Source organism: Hemitrygon akajei, chromosome 9 (assembly GCF_048418815.1).
Source record: "Hemitrygon akajei chromosome 9, sHemAka1.3, whole genome shotgun sequence".
Classification (NCBI taxonomy): domain Eukaryota; kingdom Metazoa; phylum Chordata; class Chondrichthyes; order Myliobatiformes; family Dasyatidae; genus Hemitrygon; species Hemitrygon akajei.
The window spans coordinates 67309003-67330539 of NC_133132.1; the positions used below are offsets into that span (position 1 = coordinate 67309003).

The following is a 21537-nucleotide window of genomic DNA, read 5'->3' on the forward strand; positions in this document are numbered from 1 at the left end:
GGCCCTTCGGCCCAAAATGCTAAGCCGAACATGTACTTATTTTAGAAATTACCTAGGGTTACTCATAGCCCTCTATTTTTCTAAGCTCTATGTACCTATCCAGGAGTCTCTTAAAAGACCCTATCGTACCACTGTCGCTGGCAGCCCATTCAATGCACTCACCACTCTCTCCATAAAAAAATACTTACCTCCATTTAAAAAACTTACCCCTGACATCTTCACTGTACCTACTTCCAAGCACTTTAAAATTTTACCCTCTCATATTAGCCATTTCAGCCCTGGGAAAAAGCCTCTGACTATCCACACCATCATCTTATACACCTCTATCAGGTCACCTCTCAACCTCCACCACTCCAAGGAGAAAAGGTCGAGTTCACTCAACCTATTCTCTTAAGGCATGCTCCCCAATCCAGGCAACATCCTTGTAAATCTCCTCCGCACCCTTTCTATGGTTTCCACATCCTTCCTGTAGAGAGATGACCAGAACTGAGCATAGTACTCCAAGTGGGGTCTGACCAGCATCCTATATAGCTGTAACATTACCTCTTGGCTCTTGAACTCAATCCCACGATTGATGAAGGCCAATGCACCATATGTCTTCTTAACCACACAGTTGACATGCGTAGCAGCTTTAAGTATCCTATGGACTCGGATCCCAAGATCCCTCTGATCCTCCACTCTGCCAAAAGTCTTACCATTAATACTATAGTCTGTCATCATATTTGACCTACCAAAATGAACCACCTCACACTTATCTGGGTTGAACTCCATCTGCCACTTCTCAGCCCAGTTTTGCATCCTATCGATGACCCACTGTAACCTCTGACAGCCTTCTACACTATCTACAACACCCCCAACCTTTGTGTCATCAGCAAATTTACTAACCCATCCCTCCACTTCCTCATCCAGGTCATTTATAAAAATCACAAAGAGAGGGGGTCTCAGAACAGATCCCTGAGGCACACCACTGGTTACCGACCTCCATGCAGAATATGACCTGTCCACAACCACACTTTGCCTTCTGTGGGCAAGCTAATTCTGGATCCACAAAACAAGGTCTCCTTGGATCCCATAGCTCCTTTCTTTCTCGATCAGCCTTGCATGGGATACCTTATCAAATGCTTTGCTGAAATCCATATACACCACATCTACTGCTGTACCTTCATCAACGTGTTTAGTCACATCCTCAAGATATTCAATCATTGAGGTCATACCTGGAGTACTGCGTACTGCGAACAGGTTCCCAGCTAAGATTATACTAACATGTGGGGGAAGGTAGTTCAGAAGAAATTCACAAGACTGAGCTCTCAGATGAGAAGGTCATTCAATCATGAATAGCTGGAGTTTAATCTGTTTTATTTGAGCTTAGAGGAAAGAAAACAAGACACTGAGGAGGCAGACAGGATTGATGATCTGATGTTTCACCAAGTGGGAGAATCTCAAATGAGAGGATAGGGTTATAAGGATACAGTCACTTGAAGGTGCAGATGGACTTCTTCCTGCATAAGGTGATGAATTTCTAAAATTCTCTACCACACAGAATTGTGGAGGCATATTAAGAGGGGCTAGGTAATTTTTTTAGAAGTCTACAATAAAAACTCACAATATTATTTGAAGCCTGGGAAGATCAGCTATGATCACTTTTAATGCTGTTCAGTTTACTGCACACAGGCGAAGACTACTTCATAATGCAAGGTGCTGAGCAATAAACTGAAAATTAACCCACAGACTCCACTGAGTACATACATTTTTACTGTTGGCTAACTGCAAAAGGAAAATAACAAAACAGAACCACTTTAGGTGCACCGCACATCCTGTTAAAACAGCATGCTGAGCAGTCCAAGGCTTGTTCTATAACCCTCCTCAGATCTCCATTACCAAGCAACAGAAACAGAAAGCTGACTACCTGTGAGAAGAAGTACAGCCTCTGTGCATATGACATACATTAATGACAGCATGTGTTTATTTCAATAAGTCACATTGTCAAAGATTACCTCTCAAATGAGATCCGCTGCAAGTCAGATCAACTAGCAGAACGAAAGAATTTGAGATTATAACAACAGCACAAATTCCTTAGGGTAGTCTTACTACATTGTTCAGCCACAGAGGCAAGCTTAATCATGTCCTCACTCAATACTCATCTGTGCTGGCTCTCTGTAAGTAACAGGATAATACTCAAAATGAGTAGGAAAAATGAATTTTTCTCATTCTGGACCAGATCCATCGAGCACTACAGTACTAATTCTGTTCCCTTTAAAGTGCATATTCCAGTTAGACCGCTTCTCTTCCACCTTTCCCTCTCAATGGTCATTAATACACAGAATATCAAGTTTGGGAAGTAAGCAAAATTCAAGAGCTTTTAAAGTTGAAATACAAAATCTCAATGTCAGATACAAAATCAATATTTAACAATGACCTACCATGCCAAACAAAAAAAGGCTAAATTGACTCAATGCATCTCATCTGTAAAATGAAAACTCAACAATCTTTGTAGTTGATCGATCTCCAAATCAATGAGCTTTTTTTTAAAACCAGAGGCAACATTCAGCTAATACAAGAGGAAAAACAACCCAAGGCTTGACAAAAACAATCAAGTACAGTGGTGGAGAATTTCATCACGGAAACATAAGCTAATGAACTAGGTTACATTGGCAGACTGCCTGTGCATGTCATGTCACAGTAGGCATGCCATTGCAATACAAATATCTCCAGTTAATCAAGGCCTTGGTACCCAAGATAAGTAGCTAGTGTCTGCAAAATGTTCTGGTTTAGTGTTTAATTACAACAAATCCAACCAGAATGTGCAGATGGGCGTTTACCACCCTCGTCAAGCAGCCAGATGAAAAACACACCCATTGTCACAGTGACCTGCACCACTGAAATACTTAGGCATTTTAATGGAACAGGAGAAAACAGTGGTAAATATTTTATTTCATATTTTATGTGGCTAAGAGACCAACACTGTCAAAGTTTGCTTAATTGTATACATTTTATCCTGGGGATGAGGGTATGCCTGGTAAGATTGACCTTTGCTAGCCATCTCTAATTATCCATGGACTAACTGGGCTTATTAAGCCAGTTCAGAAGGCAATATTGCCATGTATCTGGAGTTATAAACAGATAGATAGATAGATAGATAGATAGATAGATAGATAGATAGATAGATAGATAGATACTTTATTCATCCCCATGGGGAAATTCAACTTTTTTTCCAATGTCCCATACACTTGTTGTAGCAAAACTAATTACATACAATACTTAACTCAGTAAAAAAAAATATGATATGCATCTAAATCACCGTCTCAAAAAGCATTAATAATAGCTTTTAAAAAGTTAAACAGGTTAAACGATCAACAAATAATTTTACATTGGTAATATCCCAGCTAAAGTACAGTAACCATAAATGTGCCTGCTTTTAGAGATTAAAACCTGCCCCTAGTACAAGTAGCTGGACTTACATTTAACTCCTCCAATTTGTCTATAGCAGTTTTTGAATCAAGTAATTTGTTTGTAAGTTCCACAATTTCCCAGTCGAGTGTCTTTTTTTCCAGTTCAGCTTTCTTAATCTGCAGAAATGGAAACAAACCAGGTTACACACACAGAACAAGCTGACAATACATGTACAGCAAGATTTATTCAGACAAGACACAACATTGTCAATATGCGGAAATATATAGTGGCTATAAAAAGTATTCACCCCTCCCCCACCACCCCTGGAAGTTTTCACGTTTTGTTGTTTTACAACTTTGAATCACAGTAGATTTAATTTGGCTTTTTTCACACTGAGAGAAAAAGGCTCTTTCATGTCAAAGTGAAAACAGATTTCTACCAAATGATCTAAATTAATTACAAATATAAAACAAAATAACTGATTGCAAAACTAATCACCTCCTATAATATGACACACCAAATCATCACAGATGCAGCCAAATAGTTTTAGAAGTCACATAATTAACTAAATGGCGATTTGTTTTTGGAGACCTGTGTGCAGTCAGGGTTTTTGAATTGATTGTAGTAAAAATCCACCTGTATCTGGAAGGTCCAACTTCACAAAAACTACACCACAAAGACAAAATAACACTCCAAGCAACTCTGCAAAATGATTATTGAAAAGCAGAAGTCAGGGGATGGAAACAAGGAAATGTCCAAGTCATTGAATATTCCCTGAAGTACAGATAAATCAACAATCAAGAAATGGAAAGAATATGGCACAGCTGCAAATCTGCCTAGGGCAGGCCATCCTCAACACTGTGTGACTGTGTAAGAAGGGACCAGTGAGGCAGGTCACAAAGAGACCTGTGACAACTCTGGAGGAGTTACCATGTTCAGGGGCTGAGATGGGGGAGACTGCACATACAACGACTGTTGTCCGGGTGCTACACCAGTTGCAGCTTTACTGGAGCATGGCAAAGAGAAGGCCATTGTTGAAAAAAAAACACATGAAATCTCGGCTCGAGTTTGCCAGAAGGCATGTGGGAGACTCTGAAGTCAGATGTAAGAAGGTTCTACGGTCTGATAAAATATAGTGAAGCATGGTGGTAGTTGCATCATGCTGTGGGGAAGGCTGGTGGAGGTAGAGGGTAAAATGAATGCAACAAAATACAGGGAAATCCAGGAAGAAATCCTGATGCAGTCTGCAAGAGAACTGCGACTTGAAAGAAGATTTGTTTTCCAGCAAGACAAAGACCATAAGCCCATAAGACATAGGAGCAGAATTAGGTCATCTGGCCCATAGAGTCTGTTCCACCATTTCAGTTTTTGGAAAACATATGTCCTGCACCTTCCTCATTTTTCCCAGAAACACACACCATTGCTACTCTGCTGACATCCCTGCTAGCAGCTCATTCCAATTTACTTTGGCCAACCCCCTCTCTCATACCACTGTAATTTCCCTTACTCCACTGAAATACTGCTACATCAGACTTCACTTTCTCCCTATCAAATTTCAAGCTGAACACAATCATATTGTAATCATTGGTTCCTAATGGTCCTTTTACCTTAAGCTCTCTAATCGCCTCCGGTTCATTACATAACACCCAATCCAGTATAGCTGATCTGCTAGTAGCCTCAACAACAAACTGCTCTAAAAGGCCAACTCTTCGACATTCAACAAATTCACTCTCTTGAGATCCATTACCAACCTGATTTTCCCAATCGACCAGCCTGTTAAAATCTCCCATGACTACCATAACATTGCCCTTTTGACTCACCTTTTCTATTTCCTGTTGCAACCTGTGGTCCACCTTCCAGCCACTGTTGGGAGGCCTGTATATAACTGCCATCAACGTTCTTTTACCCTTGCTGTTTCTTAACTCAACCCACAAGGATTTAACATTCTTTTGATCCTATGTCACATCTTTCTACTGATTTGATGCCATTCTTTACCAGTAGTGTCATACCACCCCCTCTAGCTACCTTCCTATCCCTCCAATATAATGTGTAACCTCGGACATTCAGCTCCCAACTACAACCATCCTTCAGCCACGATTCAGTGATGGCCACAACATCATACCTAGCAATCTGTAATATTGCAACAAGATCATCCACCTTATTTCTTATACTACTTGCATTTAGACACAACACCTTGAGTACCATATTTGCTATCCTTTTGAACAGGTCATCCCTTCCCCCAGAAGAGATCCCAATTATTCAAGAAACTGAAGCCGTACCCCCTGCACCAGCTTCTCAGCCACGCATTTATCTGTCAAATCGTCCTGTTTCTACCCTCACTGGTGGCACAGGCAGCAATCCAGAAATTACTATCCGGGAGGTCCTGCTTCTCAGCTTTCTACCTAGCTCTCTAAATTCACTTTTCAGGACCTCATTGCTTTTCCTTCCCATGTCATTGTAAGTACCAAGTAAGTACCAAATAAGCACCAAGACATTTGGCTGCTCCCCCTCCTTCTCCAAAATGTTATGGATGCGATCTGAGACATCCCTGACCCTGGCACTTGGGAGGAAATATATCATCCAGGTGTCCCGTTCACATCCACAGAATCTCCTGTCTGTTCCCCTCACTATCAAGTCCCCATCACTACTGCTCCCTTCTCCCGCTTTCTCTTCTACACCACAGACCCATGCTCGGTGCCTGTAACCCGGTCGCAGTGGCATTCTCCCGGGAGGTCATCCCCACAGAAGTATCCAAAGCAATAAACTTGCTTTTGAGGGGAATGGCGACAGGGGTGCTCTGCTCTAACTGCCTATTTCCATTTCTCCTGACAGTCACCCAGCTACTCACCTCCTGCAACTTCAGGGTGATGACTTCCCTGTAACTTTGATCAATTATATCCTCACTCCCGTACAAGCCGAAGGTCATCCAGTTGCTGCTCCAGATCCCTAACACGGTCTTCAAGGAGCTGCAGCCAGATGCATTTCATGCAGATGTAGTTCCCCAGGAGACTCTGGGTCTCCCAGTTCTCCAACATCCAGCATGAAGTGCACACCACAGCCATTTAAATGATACAGTATGGGAGGGAATAAAAGACAAAAAGGAAATCTTAAGGGACACTTTACCCAAAGACAATGCCTCTTCCGAGTCGAAGCCTCCTTTCAGCCAAAACCTGTCGCTTCTATTCTAGCCACTGGCCTACTCCCAACAATGGCCACTCTGCCTGTCCCTTCTTGTACTTTTATTTAGCTCGTAAAGTTCTGTTGACGCCACTGATGGGCCACGTACAATGAACAAACGCTCTCGAACCTCCCTTTTTAAATAACCACTGCTGACCTGTGAGAAATTCCTCTTGGTAGAGCTCTGTTGACACCGCTGACAGGCCACGTACAATGGGCAAACGTTCTCGAACCTCCCTTTTTAAATAACCACTGCTGACCTGCGAGTAGTCCCTCTTGGTCGAGCTCTGTTGACACCGCTGACAGGCCACGTACAATGACCCCAAGCATAAAGCCAAAGCTACACAGGAATGGCTTAAAAACAAAGTTAATGTCCTGGAGTAGCCAAAGAATCTAGACCTCAATCCAATCGAGAATTCGTGGCTGGATTTGGAAAGGGCTGTTCACTCATGATCCTCATGCAATCTGACAGAGCTTCGGCAGTTTTGTAAAGAAGAATGGGGTAAAATGGCACTGTCCAGACGAGCCCCACAGACTCAAGGCTGTAATTGTTGCCAAAGGTGCATCAACTAAACACTGACTTGAAGGGGATGAGTAATTATACAATTATTTTGTATAATAATTGTAAAAAATTTAGACCAATTTGTAGAAATTTGTATTCACTTTGACACAATAGTCTTTTTCTGTTGATCAGGAAAAAAAGCCAAAATAAATCCACTGTGATTCAATGTTGTAAAACAATAAAACATGAAAATTTCCAATTTGAATCCATGTGAATACCTTTTATGGGCACTGTCTATTATTTTCGTGCTGTTGAGACACTCTGTTCAGGTTGCAAGTTTTGAGGCACTACTGATAAAGTTCTGCACTATATCAGGACCACCATAAATCTAATTTAAAGCCAATTGGTGCAAGCTTGTTTAATCAGTGAAAAATTCAAGCAGAAACTAAATACCATTAAGAGCTGTGTTTTGTCAGGAATGATGCAGGACAGTACCAGAAAAACTCGAGCAATGGAACTGCAACAGCAAAGGGTAATGTAAGTTTGATAAACTGCAATAACAGTATGCAATGGAACTGCAGCAAAAGTTCTATTTGTAATTGGATGCATTGTTCAGAAAAAATTATTTGCAACCAGGCCTTTTTGTTTTAAAAAATCTAAAACCCTGTGTATAGTATACCCAATGGGCCTACTTGTGCTGTCCCAAAGTGAATCGCTGCTGCATCCATCACCCTATTTTGTTGCTGTATTCATGTGGAGTCAAACAATGTAACCTCAGCTTACTGGGATTCCCTAGCTTTACATTGAGGATCTCATCTTCCTCTTCAATTCCATGATTTCGCATTGGATCAGACACCTGAATTTTTAGCTTTTCACTTAATTTTTAATGTTAAATGTGCTTTTAAGTTTAGCTCCTCCTTGATTATTTAATACAATTTTAAAGTTTTGTTTTAATCTGTTGGAGCATCAAAACTGTGGTAAAGTTTTGACAGCTTTGAAACAAGATGAAGCTTTATGCTCAACCCTTGTCCTGTTCAAAAGGTAATGGGGTGCTGTGGAACAGCAACTACTCACCACCGCAGCCACATTATGCTTCACTGAACACCACTGTGGTGGTCGGTTAGGTTCAGTATCTGGTCTAGGCAAGTACAAGATGGATGACAAGCCAAGTCCAACTCAATTCAACCCAATAGTCTCCATTGCATAAACTGTTACGATCCAGTCATTCTGACCGACTCCATCACTATTTGTCAGTCATCTGAAGCAAAGGTGCCAATGTACGAGACACCACAGAGTTTTTCACTTGTTTCTACACAACTTACATTCTTAAAAGCTGAAACGATAGTGAAGAGTGAGATTCATCTATTCTCTCAAATCCAATAGACAGTTGCTGTCCAAACCGCAAGTAGTTGCTGTTTTAGGTAACTCTCTTCACTGTTTATCAATTTTTTGGGGGAATCACTGGAATTACTACAATAACACCCGATACTTGAGATTGATCATTATGCAATTCACTTCCCTGACGTTGTCATCGAACTTCAGTTTACTTCTGGGATGCATAATAAATTAGAGGATTCTGGATATGCCGTTTACTAAATCAAAAATGTACTTTGCATAAAAATGGCTCTCTCCCAATGCCTGAAAATATGGATTTTAAAAATCTGCCCAGCAAATCAACTTGGCCAAGTCTTCCACAACTTGGAAGAGCAAAGAAAGTGGGGTGGAACAAGTTCAGCCAATTATCACAGATGTTCGACTGATATCCAGAGATTGTTAACTGAAGTTGCAGAATTCAACATTGATCTCAAAAGCTGCATCATGCCTAGACAGAAGATGAAGTGTTTTCCCTCAAGCTTGCATTAGGTTTTGTTACTGCAGTATAAGAATACACACAGTGGTAGGTCAGCGAATTAAAGTGATAGGCAACAGGAAGCTGAAGGTCACTTCTCCAGTTGGAACGCTGACATTGCATAAAGCATCACACAGTGTTTTGTTTCTCCAATGCAAGGAGATGACATTGTTAACAGCAGAATCAGCATCTGGTGATCCTGTGATCTGTCTTGAAGGCCAATGTCAGAACATCTTTCAAGAGGATGAACCCTCACAAAACATCAGACCCTGTTAGTGTACCTGGTACAGCATTGAAAACCTGTGCCAAGCAAATGCCAGGAGTGTTCAAGCCCACCTTCAGTCTCTCATTGCTTCAAAAAGCTTATAATCATAGCAGTGCCCAAGAAGAGCAAGGAGAGCTGCCTCAACAACTTATCGCCCAGTTGCATCTGTGATGAACTGTGATCTACTGTGATGAAGTGCTTTGAGAGGGCCAGTCATGGTCAGAATCAACTCCTCCCTAAGCAAGGGCCTGGACCCACTACAATTTGCCTATCACAACATCTACAGCAGATGCATTCTCACTGGCTCTCCAGTTAGCCTTAGCTCATCTGGACAATAGAAATACCTACATCAGACTGATGTTTATTGGTTACATCTGAATGCTCAACACAATCATGCTCTCAGATCTAATCAACATGCTGCAAAATCTGGGTCTCTGTACCTCCTTCTGCAACCAGATGCTTGAAATCCTCATTGGGAGACCACAGACAGTGCCAATCAGAAGTAACATCTCCTTATGGCTGGCAATCAACACTATTCATAAATTCACTGATGACACAACTATTGTCGGCAGAGTTTCAGATGGTGACGAGGAGGCGTACAAGAGTAAGAAAGATCAGCTGATTGAGTTGTGTCTCAACGACAACCTTGCACTCAATGTTAGTAAGACCAAGGAATTGATTGCGGACTTCAGGAAGGGGAAGCTGAGAGAACACACACCAGTCCCCATTGAAGGGTCAGGAGTGGAAAGCCTGAGCAGTTTCAAGTTCCTGGGTGTCAACATCTCCAAAGATCTATCCTGGAACCCCCATCACCCAGAACATGCCCTCTTCTTATTGCTACTAACAAGGAGGTGGTACAGGAGCATGAAGACACTGACAGAGCCTTCACTGCTCAAGAAAAATCTGTTCATGTGCACCATGCCTTGATCAAAACAACTATCAGAGGAACTTAGAATAATTGCAGAGATGCATGAAACTGGAAAAGGCTACCAAAAAGCAGTTCTAGAGACCTTAGTGTTCATCAGTCCACAGTATGAGAAATTGTCTACAAATGGAGGAAATTCAGTACTGTTGCTACACTCCCTAGGAGTGGGCATCCAGCAAAGATCACACCAAGAGCACAACATGCAACGCTGAAGGAGGTGAAAAAGAACCCAAGGGTAACAACAAAAAACCTGCAGAAATCTCTAGAACTTCAACATATTGATGCAAATACAAAGGAAGCACACAGTGGCTATATTTCTTTATAAATTTGAAAAGACGCTAGCAAATTTCAAACAGACTCAAGCAAACATTAAACGTGAGAGGAAGCATGGCAGAATAAGGGAGTGGACAGCACAGTGGTGCAGCAGATAGAGCTGCTGCAACACAGCTTGGATAACCGAGGCCCAATGACCTCTGATGCCATCTCTGTGGATTTTACACATTTACCTTAAGACTGTGTGGGTTTCCTCTGTGTTTTCTCAATTTCCTCCTTCATTCTGATAGTCTAACTAGCTACAGAAAATTACCCCTAGTACATAGGCAAGTGGTAAAGCCTGGGGAGAATTGAAGAGAATGGAGAGAAAATAAAATGGGATAAGCACTAGGTTAACAAATGGATGCTTGGTAGTCAGTTAGGATAGTGCACTGGAAGGCCTATTTCCCTACTCTATGGATAGTGTCAGGATGGAATTTTCTTTCATCACAGGCAAGTGTCGTAGTTATTGCCCATCCCTCACTGTCCTTGAGAAGATAAAGGTAAACCATCTTCTTAAATTGCACAGTTCTTCTGAGAGTTGAATAGGGAGTTCCAGTATACGGATCGATGATAAAGGAAGTCTGTCAACATATTTCCAAGTTGTGGGGGGAACATGTGTGGCTATTCATCTCCTGCCCCTGTCTTCTTGGAGGCGGAGGTCACAGGTCTAAGAGTAACTTACGTGTATTCTGTTGATGGCACACACTGCAAGCATGGTGATGGTAGAGGTAATGGAATTTTTTTGTGGCATTGCTGAAGTTGCACTCATCTAGGTGGAAGTGTATTCCACCTCAATCCCAATTTCTACTTTACAGATGGCAAAAAGGCTCTCTGTCTCAGACAGTCAAAGGCAAGTCCCACAACAGTTACTACTAATGTTCTCTCACAGCCACTGAATTTACACTCAGTGGCTACTTTATTAAGTACACCTGCTCATTAATGCAAATATCTAATTGGCCAATCACATGGCAGCAACTCAATGCATAAAAGCATGCAGACTTGGTCAACAGGCTTAGTAGTTCAGACCAAACATCAGAATGGGGAAGAAATGTGATCTGACTTTGACTGTGGTGCCAGATGGGGCAGTTTCAGAATCTGAGAAACTACTGATTTTCCTGGCATTTTAACAAATAACTGCCTCTAGAGTTTACAGAGAATGGTGTAAAAATAAACAACATCCAGCAAGCAGCAGTCCGGTGGATGAAAATGCTTTGTTAACAAGGGAGGAGAATGGTTAGACTGGTTCAAGCTGATAGGAAGGTGACTGTAACTCAACTATTCCACACATTACAACAGTGGTGCATAGAAGAGCATCTCTGAATGCACATGTCAAACCTCGAAGTGGACAAGGCAAAAGACCACAGCAGGTTCCACCCCTGTACCAAATAAAGTAGCTACTGAGTGTATATGGCTGGTCATTTTGAAATTTTAATTAATCATGACCCTAGGATGTTGATGGTAGAAGGCTCAGCATTCTAATTTAAAATTCACCTTAATTTCTCTTCTCTACAGTTGCTGCCATCCCTGCTGAGTATTTTCAGGAATTTCTATTTTTATTTCAAATTTCAACAGTGGGTAATTAGATTCACTTATTAGAGATGGTCACTGCCTGGTACTTTTGTGGTGTAAGTGTCCTTGCCACTTATAAGCCCACACATTAATATTGTCCAAGTCTCACTTCACACAGACACAAACTGCTTTATTGCTGAGGAGTTGGAAATGGGATTGAACATACTGCAATCAGCAAATATGTGGAACAGTCTATGCTCCAAATCTATACTGGTACTGCTCCCCAACTTTTCCTTCGATACATTGACAATTACATTGGTGCTGCTTCCTGCACCCATGCTGAGCTCGTCAATTTCATTGACTTTGCCTCTAACTTTCACCCAGCCCTCAAATTCACTTGGTCCATCTCAGACACTTCTCCCCCCTTTCTTCCCTTTTTCGATCTCTCGGTCTCCATCTCTGGAGATAGACTGTCCACTGACATCTTCTATAAATCCACTGACTCCCATAACTACCTTGATTATACCTCTTCCCACCCTGCCAAATGCAAAAATTCTATTCCCTATTCCCAGTTCCTCCGTCTCCGCCGCATCTGCTCCAAGGATGAGGCTTTCCGTTCCAGGACATCCCAAATGTCCTCTTTCTTTAAGAATCTTGGTTTCCCTTCTGCCGTCATCAATGATGCTCTCACCCGCATCTCCTCCATTTCCCGCAATTCAGCCCTCACCCCATCCTCCCGTCACCACAACAGGGACCGTGTCCCCCTTGTCCTCACCTATCACCCCACCAGCCTCCGGATCCAGCATATTATCCTCCGCAACTTCCGCCACCTTTAACAGGACCCCACCACTAAGGACATCTTTCCCTCTCTGCTTTTTGCAGGGATCGTTCCCTCCACAACTGCCTGGTCCACACGTCCCTCCCCACAGATCTCCCAACTGGCACTTATCCCTGCAAGCGTAAGTACTATACCTGTCCCTGCACCTCATCTCTTACCACCATTCAGGGCCCCAAACGGTCCTTCCAGGTGAGGCAACACTTCACTTGTGAGTCTATTAGGGTAATCTATTGCATCCGGTGCTCCCAGTGTGGCCTCCTCTACATCGGCGAGACCTGATGCAGATTGGGGGACTGCTTCATCAAGCACCTACACTCTGTCCGCCACAACAGACAGGATCTCCCAGTTGCCACTCACTTCAACTCTCCTTCACATTCCCATTCGGATACATCCATATATGGCCTACTCTACTGCCATGATGAAGCCAAACTTCGGTTGGAGGAACAACATCTCATCTACCATCTGGGTAGTCTCCAGCCCCTTGGTATGGACATCGAATTCTCCAACTTCCGGTAATTCCCTCCCTCTCCCTTGCCCCATCCCACCTTCACTCTGTCTCCTCTTCTAGCTGCCAATCACCTCTCATGACTCTGCCTTCTTCTACTACCCACAGTGCTTTCCCCTTAGATTCCTTCTTCACCTCTCCTGCCTATCCCCTCCCTGCTTCCCCTCCCCCACCCCTTGATCTTTCCTCTGATTGGTTATCCACCCTCCCCCCACCTTCTTTATGGGCCCCCTGCCCCCTCCTTCTTTAGTCCTGACGAAATGTTGAGTGCTCCTTTCAATGGATGCTGCCCAACCTGCTGAGTTCATCCAGCATTTTTGTAAGTCTTGATTTGACCACAGCATCTGCAGTGCACTTTGTGTTTAGCAAATATTCCTGCTCTGTATGTTGGAAGAAAGGACATTGATAAAAGAACAGAAGGTAACTCAGCCAAGAATCTGCTTTGTGGTATTCCTGCAGAGATGGCCTCGGACTGGGACAAATGAGGATGAGCATCTATAACCACCATGCTTTCTGTGAAGATGCTTCCAAAGCTGATCAGTTTTACCTGGGTCCCTTGATACAAGGGTCCATTAAATGATGTCTTTCACATCACCTGTGGAATTCAACTTTTGAACTAAGGTTATGAAGAGTTCTGGCACTGAATGGTCCTTAAAAAATCCAAACTGAACATCAGTGATCAATTTATTGTGAAATGCCACTTGACAGCACTACAAACTACAACTTTCGTATGCGTGCAGACAAATGAGCATAATAGCTGAATTTGATTTGTACTTTCATTGACAGAACATATTGGGGTATTTTCCAGTGTCGAGTAGGTACAAGTTTTAACTCTGCTGAAACAGCTGGATAAAGAGATGGCTAGTTTGGGAACATGAGCCTTCAGCACATTCTCAGGTGGACTGATTCCATATAGTCAATCTACAAGTAGCAATTTATCAGTATCACATGGAGTCAAGTTGCTGAAAATGGGAGATAAGGATGAAGGTGGTGATGTATCATCCAACCAGCACAGTTTAAAAAACATTGTGAATTCTTCAGTCTTGTCTTCATTATTCTCACCATCATTCAGGATGGAGACAACGTTGAAGTGTCTTCTTCCTAAGTTGGACTATGAACCACATTTGTCAGCTTTAATCTCATCTTGATTGAGGGCTTGTTTGCTTCACGCGATCTATTTTCAACTTTTTTTAACAAGCATGCAAGTCTTGTGTTGCAGTTTCAGCAAATCAACATCTCATTTTTAAGTATTGTACATCTGCTGTCCGAGCCTTGTTACATCGCCTTTCACCAGGTTGATCCCCAGTTTGGATATAATTGCAGAGTGAGGGCAAGAGCTGAACCTTCAGGCAACAAACTCTGAAGGTACACATTTCCATTCTTACTGATGTTCCAACAAAAGCTCACAGATATCTAATCTGTTCCACTCAGACAAATTTTAGTGCAATCCTGAAGATGGACTTGGGTGGGCAATTCCACCAATACAGTCATGGCTCATTACAGTCACAGAACATTACAGTACAGAAACAGACCCTTTGGCTCATCTAGTCTCTGAACCATTAATCTGCCTAGTTCTATCAAATTGAACCCAGACCATAGCCCTCACACCCCTCTCATTCGTGTACCTACCCAAATTTCTCTTAAATGTTGAAATCTACCCCACATCCACCACTTGCACTCACAACCCTCTGAGTGATGAAGTTTCCCTTCATCTTCCCCTTAAAATTCCATCTTTCAACTTGCATTTACCCTATCTATACCCCTCATTATTTTGTATACCTGAATCAAGTCTCTCCTCAATCTTCTACTTTCCAGGGAATGAGGTTCTAACATATTCAACCTTTCCCTAAAACTCAGGTCTTCAAGCTCCAACAACATCCTTGTAGAATTTCTCTGCACTTTTTCAACCTTCTTTACATCTTTCCTGTACGTAGATGACCAAAACTGCACACAAGATGTAACTCCTGTTTATGAAGGCCAATGTCCCAAAAGCTTGCTTTATGACCCTATCTACCCATGATACTACTTCCAACAAACCTGTATTCCCAGATCCCACTGTTCTACCACACTCCCCAGTGTTCTCTGCTCACCATGTAAACGTACACTAGTTGGTTCTCCTAAAATACTTCACACTTGTCTGCACTAAATTTCATCTGCCATTTTTCCAGCTGGTGCAAATTCCACCTCAAGCTTTGATAGCCTTCCTCACTGTCCACTAGATAGATAGATAGATAGATAGATAGATACACCTCCAATCTCTATGTCATCCACAAAACTGTTGATCCAGTTTACCACATTATCATTCAGATCGTTGATGTAGATGACAAATAACACTGGACCCAGTGCCAATCCCTATCGCGTACCAATAGTCATAGGCCTCCTGTCAGAGAGGCAGCCATCTACAATCACACTCTGGCTTCTTCCATGAAGCTAATGTCTAATCCAATTTTCTACCTTATCTTGAATGCCAAGCAACAGAATCTTCCTGACCAATCTCCCATATGAGACCTTGTCAAAGGCCTTGCTAAAGTCTATGTAGACAACATCCACTGCCTTGACATCATCAACTTTCTAGGTAACTTCCTTGAAAAACTTCATAAAATAGGTTACACACAACTTACCATGCACAAAGCCATGCTGACTATCCTTTATCAGTCCCCATCTATCCAAATCCTTATATATCTGGTCCCTCAGAATACCCTCCAATAACTTCCCCACAACCGATGTCAGGCTTAACAGCCTCTAAGTTCCTGGTTTATTCTTAGAGCCTTTCCTAAAGAACAGGACAACATTAGCAATCCTCCAATCCTCCAGCAGCTCACTCGTTTAGGATTTTTTTTTAAATATCTCTGCAAGGGCTCCTGAAATGTTTGCATTAGCCTCCCACAGTGTTCAGGGGACTATCTTGTCAGGCCCTGGGAAACTATCTGCACTAATTTGCCTCAAGACAGCAAACACCTCCTCCTTTGTAATCTGTATACAATTTACAGTGGTGTTACAACATTTGTGAACACTGTAGAGTTCTCTATTTCTGCATAAACATGACCTAAAATGTGATCAGATCTTCATGCAAGTCCTAAAACTAGATAAAAAGAACCCAATTAAATAAATAACACAAAAACATTATACTTGTTCATTTATTTATTGAGAAAAATAATCCAAAATTATATACATTTGTTGTGTTGGAAAAAATGTGAACCTCTGGGGTAATGCCTTTTACAAGGCTATTTGGAGTCAGGTATTCCAATCAATCAGTGAGATTGGAGGTGTGGGTTGCAGAAGTGCCATGCCGTATAAAAAAGACATACAAAATCAGGTTACTGACAGAGCCTGCTCTTCTCAAGAATTATGTTACGTCCACCATGCCTTGATTAAAACAACTTTCAGAGGACCTTAGAAGAACTGTGGAGATGCATGAAGCACTTAGCATTTCTAAGCACCTGACTGTTCAACAGTCCACAGTAAGAAAGATTGTCTACAAATGGAGGAAACTCAGTACTGATGCTACTCTCCATAGGAATGGGCATTCTGCAAAGATGAAAAAGAACCCAAGGGTAACAGCAAAAGACCTGCAGAAATCTCTCAAACTTGCTAAAATCTTTGTTCATGCGTCCACAATAAGAAACGCACAGAACAAGAATGGCATTCATGGAAGGACACCACGGAGAAATCACTGCTTTCCAAAAAAACATTGCTGCACGTCTCAAGTTTGCAAAAGTTCTACAATGCTTCCGGCATGTTTTGTGGACAGATGAAACACAAGTTTAACTTTATGGCAAGAATACACATTGCTATGATTGGAGGAAAAATGGCACCACACACCAACACCAAAACCTCATCCCAACTATGAAGCATAGTGGAAGGAACATCATGGTTTGGGGCTACTTTGCTGCCTCAGGGCCTGGACAGCTTACATTGGTTTAATGAACAATTAATTCAAAATTGTATCAAAATATTTTACAGGATAATGTCACGGTAGCAGTGTGTCACCTGAAGCTTAATAGAAGTTGGATAATGCAACAAGACAATGATCCAAAACACAAGAGTAAATCAACAACAGAATGGTTTAAAAAGAAGAAAAATCATGTTTTGGAATGGCTGTAGTCAACATCCTGACTTTAATCCTACAGAAATTTAGTGGAAGGACCTGCAGCAAACAGTTCATGCAAGGAAACCCACCAACATTCCAGAGTTTGAAGCAGTTTTGTAAAGAGGAATAGCCTAAATTCCTGCAAGCCGATGTGCAGAACTGATCAACGGTTACTGGAAACATTTGGTTGAAATTATAATTGGGGTTACATGGGGTCACACCATGTAAGCAAAGGCTCACATAGTTTTTCCAACAAATACATATAATATTGGATCATTTTTCTCAATAGATGAATAAGTATATATTTTTTGTGTTATTTAATTGAGTTCTCTTTATCTAGTTTCAGGACTTGTGTGAAGATCTGATCATGTTAGCAGAAATAGAGAAAATTCTACAAGGTTCACAAACTTTCTAGCACCACTGTATGACCTCACTGCTGCATTTTCTCACAACTACAGACTCTGTATTCGTCTCCCGAGCAAGTACAGATGCACGAAGTCCATTAAAATGTTCCCATCTCTTTTGGCTCCATGCATAGATCACCACTCTGATCTTCCAGAATACCAATTTGACCCTTGAAATCCTTTTGCCCTTAATATATCTGTAGAAGCCCTTAGGATTCTCCTTCAACTTGTCTGCTAGAGCAATCTCATATTTTCTTTCAGCCCTCCTGATTTCCTCAAGTGTTCTCTTGCATTTCTTATACTGTACAAGTATCTCATTTGTATCTGCTTGCCTATACCTTAACCAGGGCCTCAATATTCCATAAAGATAATATCCTTGCCTTTTATTCTGACAGAAACATACAAATTCTGTACTCTCAAAATTTCACTTTTGAAGGGCACCCCTTTAGCAAGTACACCTTTGCCAGTAAACAACCTATCTCAATCCAGACTTACCAGACCCTTTCTGAACCCACACTTGTCAGACCCTTTCTATTCCACCTGAAATGGTTAATCTGCTGAGAACATCAAGTCATTTCACTCACTACCTGCCACTAACAGTTTCCAATTACAGTACTCGGCTATCACTGCATCTACTTTGAAGCCTTGAGCATGTGCCTTGCCTATTTCGTGCTTCTTCCAAGTTTGTTCAAAATGGATGGAAGCTGCATATTTCTGCCTCGCCTTCAACATTCTCATACTTGGTCGTGCAATCAGAAAGGGGACTATAGCAAGTTGTAATTTTTGCCCTGTCTGACCAGATGCCATCAGACCTCTTGGGTTCTGGAGTCAGTGTTTAGGATATCCAGTACTACCCCCTTCTTTCTTATCAACCCGCCTGAAGAGTGTATCCAACTGATGAGACGGGACAAACTCAAAGTTGTTTCCTATCATTACAACTGCATCAGGTTTTGCTTGTTAACTCTCCCAGTTAAGGGACTAAGTAACAGATGTTTGTAAGAAGGACTTTACAAGATCAACTGGGCTAGGAATGAGTTTGCCATGACTGAATTCAGAACCTTGATTGATGGTAGATGGTTCAGCCAATTTTATCCTTTTTTTAGTTTTAATAAAGTATTTAAGAAGCAATAGAGTGCTGTGCCCTTCAGAGAGGTTAAGAATGAACCAGTTTGTTGCAAGTCTACATCCGGAGAAAGGCGAGGCTTGGTAAGGATGACAAATTCCAGATCACCTGTGGTCAACAGTGATAGCAAAGCTATTCTAGTATTGTTCTCACTTGGAATACTGTCAGTTCTTTTTCATCACTGGGTCTAAATTCTAGAAACCCTGCCCAACAGCAAGTATGGAAGTACCTTTACAGCAATTAATTACGGTAATTAAGGACTGTCAATGAATGTTTTGACCCTGCCAGAGATACCCAAATCCCCAAAATGAATTTTCATCAAGGACAATAATACATTTTTACAAAATCATATACATTGAAGTATTTTTTTTAATTAATGACCACTTGTTTTCCTATTCATTGCAGATTCAACCGAATTTAAATTCCACAACTATATTGCTGGAATTTGAACTTCTATTGCTGTTTTGTTACTCCGTCCCTGGTAGTTTAACTATGACAAACATCACCAATAACCTTGTGTTTTAAACATAATAATATCACTAATGCAGGCAGTGAGAAGGAGGCATATTTAAGGGAGAACTCAGAGAAAGGCTAGAGAAAGTGACAGATAAAAGGGAGCAAGAGAGACAACAAGGAGAGGAATGGAAATTGAAACAAACCAACAATTGCTCTGTGCTTCAAGATTTTGACACAAATAAAATCTATTCCCCAATTGTCGCTCATATTAATGTCAGACATTGCTTAATAAATGGACAGAGACTACAAGTGAAATGAGTGACTCACCACTATCTCCATATAATTTATAGATATACAAGGAGCTAACAGCTGGGGATGTCAGGCCATCCATTGTTCGTTAAAAGCATTTCACAAAAAGATGTCTGAGAATAATGTTAATCAACATTTTACTATTTGATGCCACTATCAGGCATAATTATCTATAAAGGTTCACCTCTACTTTACTACTCCCAATTATGGCAAAGATTTCTACGCAGGCGACATTTGGTGATAAAATACCAAACTTTTTCTTCCTGACTAATTAGCAATAGTTCTTCACTCTGTGGAATCTGGAGGTGGTTATCTTTGGCTCATATTCAAAGTTTAACTTTGTTCTTTTTGACATACATTAACGCTAAGAATGACCATTTCTTTAAATACCATCTCATCACTTCCTGGAAACACCACTTACAAAACTTTTCTTGCCTCCAGGAAAGCATGACTAGGATAGTTTGTAAAATAAAACCAGAAAACCCCAGTAGGTCAAGAAGCATCTGTGCAAGGAAAAGCAAGAACCATTTCAAAGTCTTCAAGCTGAACTATTCAGTGTGCACAGATGCTTAATGACCTGCTGAGTGTTCACAGAATTTTCTGTTTTTATTTCAGATTTCTAGCATTTACAGTGAGATTATTGTTTTAAGGCCATGACAACCACATCAAATCCTATATGCAGCTGATACAGTACTGTACAAAGGTCTTAGGTGCATACATTTTGCCAGGGTGCCTAAGACTTTTGCACAGTGTTGTCGTAATGTTATGCGTTGCACTGTACTGCTGCTCCATTACAAGAACAACAAACTTAATGACATATATGACTGACGATAAACCTGATTTTGATGTGGGTCTCTACTGTGGACTGAGAGTGGGAAGGGGCAGGGAGAGGGGAATCATGGTTGGGAAAAGTGGAAGAGAGAGGGGAGAGAGTGGGAAGCACGAGAGAAACATTCTGGAATGATCAATAAACCAATTTTTTGTAATCAAACAACCTTGCTTAGTGTCTCAAGGCCAGGTGTGTATTCACCCACACCACCCCCCGCCCTGGCACTCCTCCTCTGCCACCTGTCCCATACCCCTCCCACGGTGCTCCACACCAGCCATTCCCAACATCCTTTGCTTCCACCAGATTTACAAACTCACTGTCCACTCCATGTTGATAAATACCCTACTGTGCAAGAGTCTTAGGCACCCTGGCTATATACTGTATATGTGCCTAAGACTTTTGCACAATACTGAATATGCCACACATTGGTCAGGAATGGAGCAATTGTAAAACCTATCCTTCCTTCCCATCACCAAACTCTCCACCCAACTGAAGCTGTCCGGGAAAGAAGGCTGGAAACCTCCAATCCATGATGCATTAGTTTCAGTGACTATAAAACATGGAACTAAAGAGTATTAATGATATCTGTGACACAAATTAGAAATTATAGGTATTGCATGGTATCCTGACATCTCTATCAATAGTTATAAGTTAGAAATATGGTGAAAAGAAAGACGCAACTGCAGAGATCCAGCTTTGGCAGATAGAGGCCTGACACACACCAGGGGCACCAGAGGCAGCATGAGGAGAGAAAGAGAACACACATGAGTGATTCAGCAAATGAAAAATGAAGTTACTGTGCAAATGTACTAATGGTCAACTGGTACCAGCAAACAACTTTCTCCTGTATTTTCACTGCAGTCCATCCTAGCAGTTGAAATAAACATGAAAGCAGATCAGTAAAAGCAGTTCCTGGGAATGGAGGAAGAAATAATTACCACTGAGTTCATGGATCTTCAGTAACTAGTGGTCAGTACCTTCAATTCAAATTTAACTCTCTATATGTTTCACCTGGACAAATAAACTTCTGTTTGGTGTCAATAGTGAGATT

At 41.5% G+C, this 21537-nt stretch overlaps 1 protein-coding gene across 5 annotated transcripts in view; it reads right to left on the reverse strand.

Moving 5' to 3' along the window:
- The window catches only part of tjap1 (tight junction associated protein 1 (peripheral)), a 180187-nt gene that overhangs the window by 28264 nt on the left and 130386 nt on the right, over positions 1-21537 (reverse strand). For 4 of the 5 annotated variants that reach the window (XM_073056210.1, XM_073056207.1, XM_073056208.1 and 1 more), the window contains 2 exons: positions 21168-21197; positions 3459-3566 (listed from right to left, as the gene is read on the reverse strand). In XM_073056210.1, the coding sequence (XP_072912311.1) occupies positions 3459-3566; positions 21168-21197 (138 nt within the window). The remainder of the gene's footprint in view (positions 1-3458; positions 3567-21167; positions 21198-21537) is intronic. The other variant, XM_073056209.1, reaches the window with a different exon arrangement.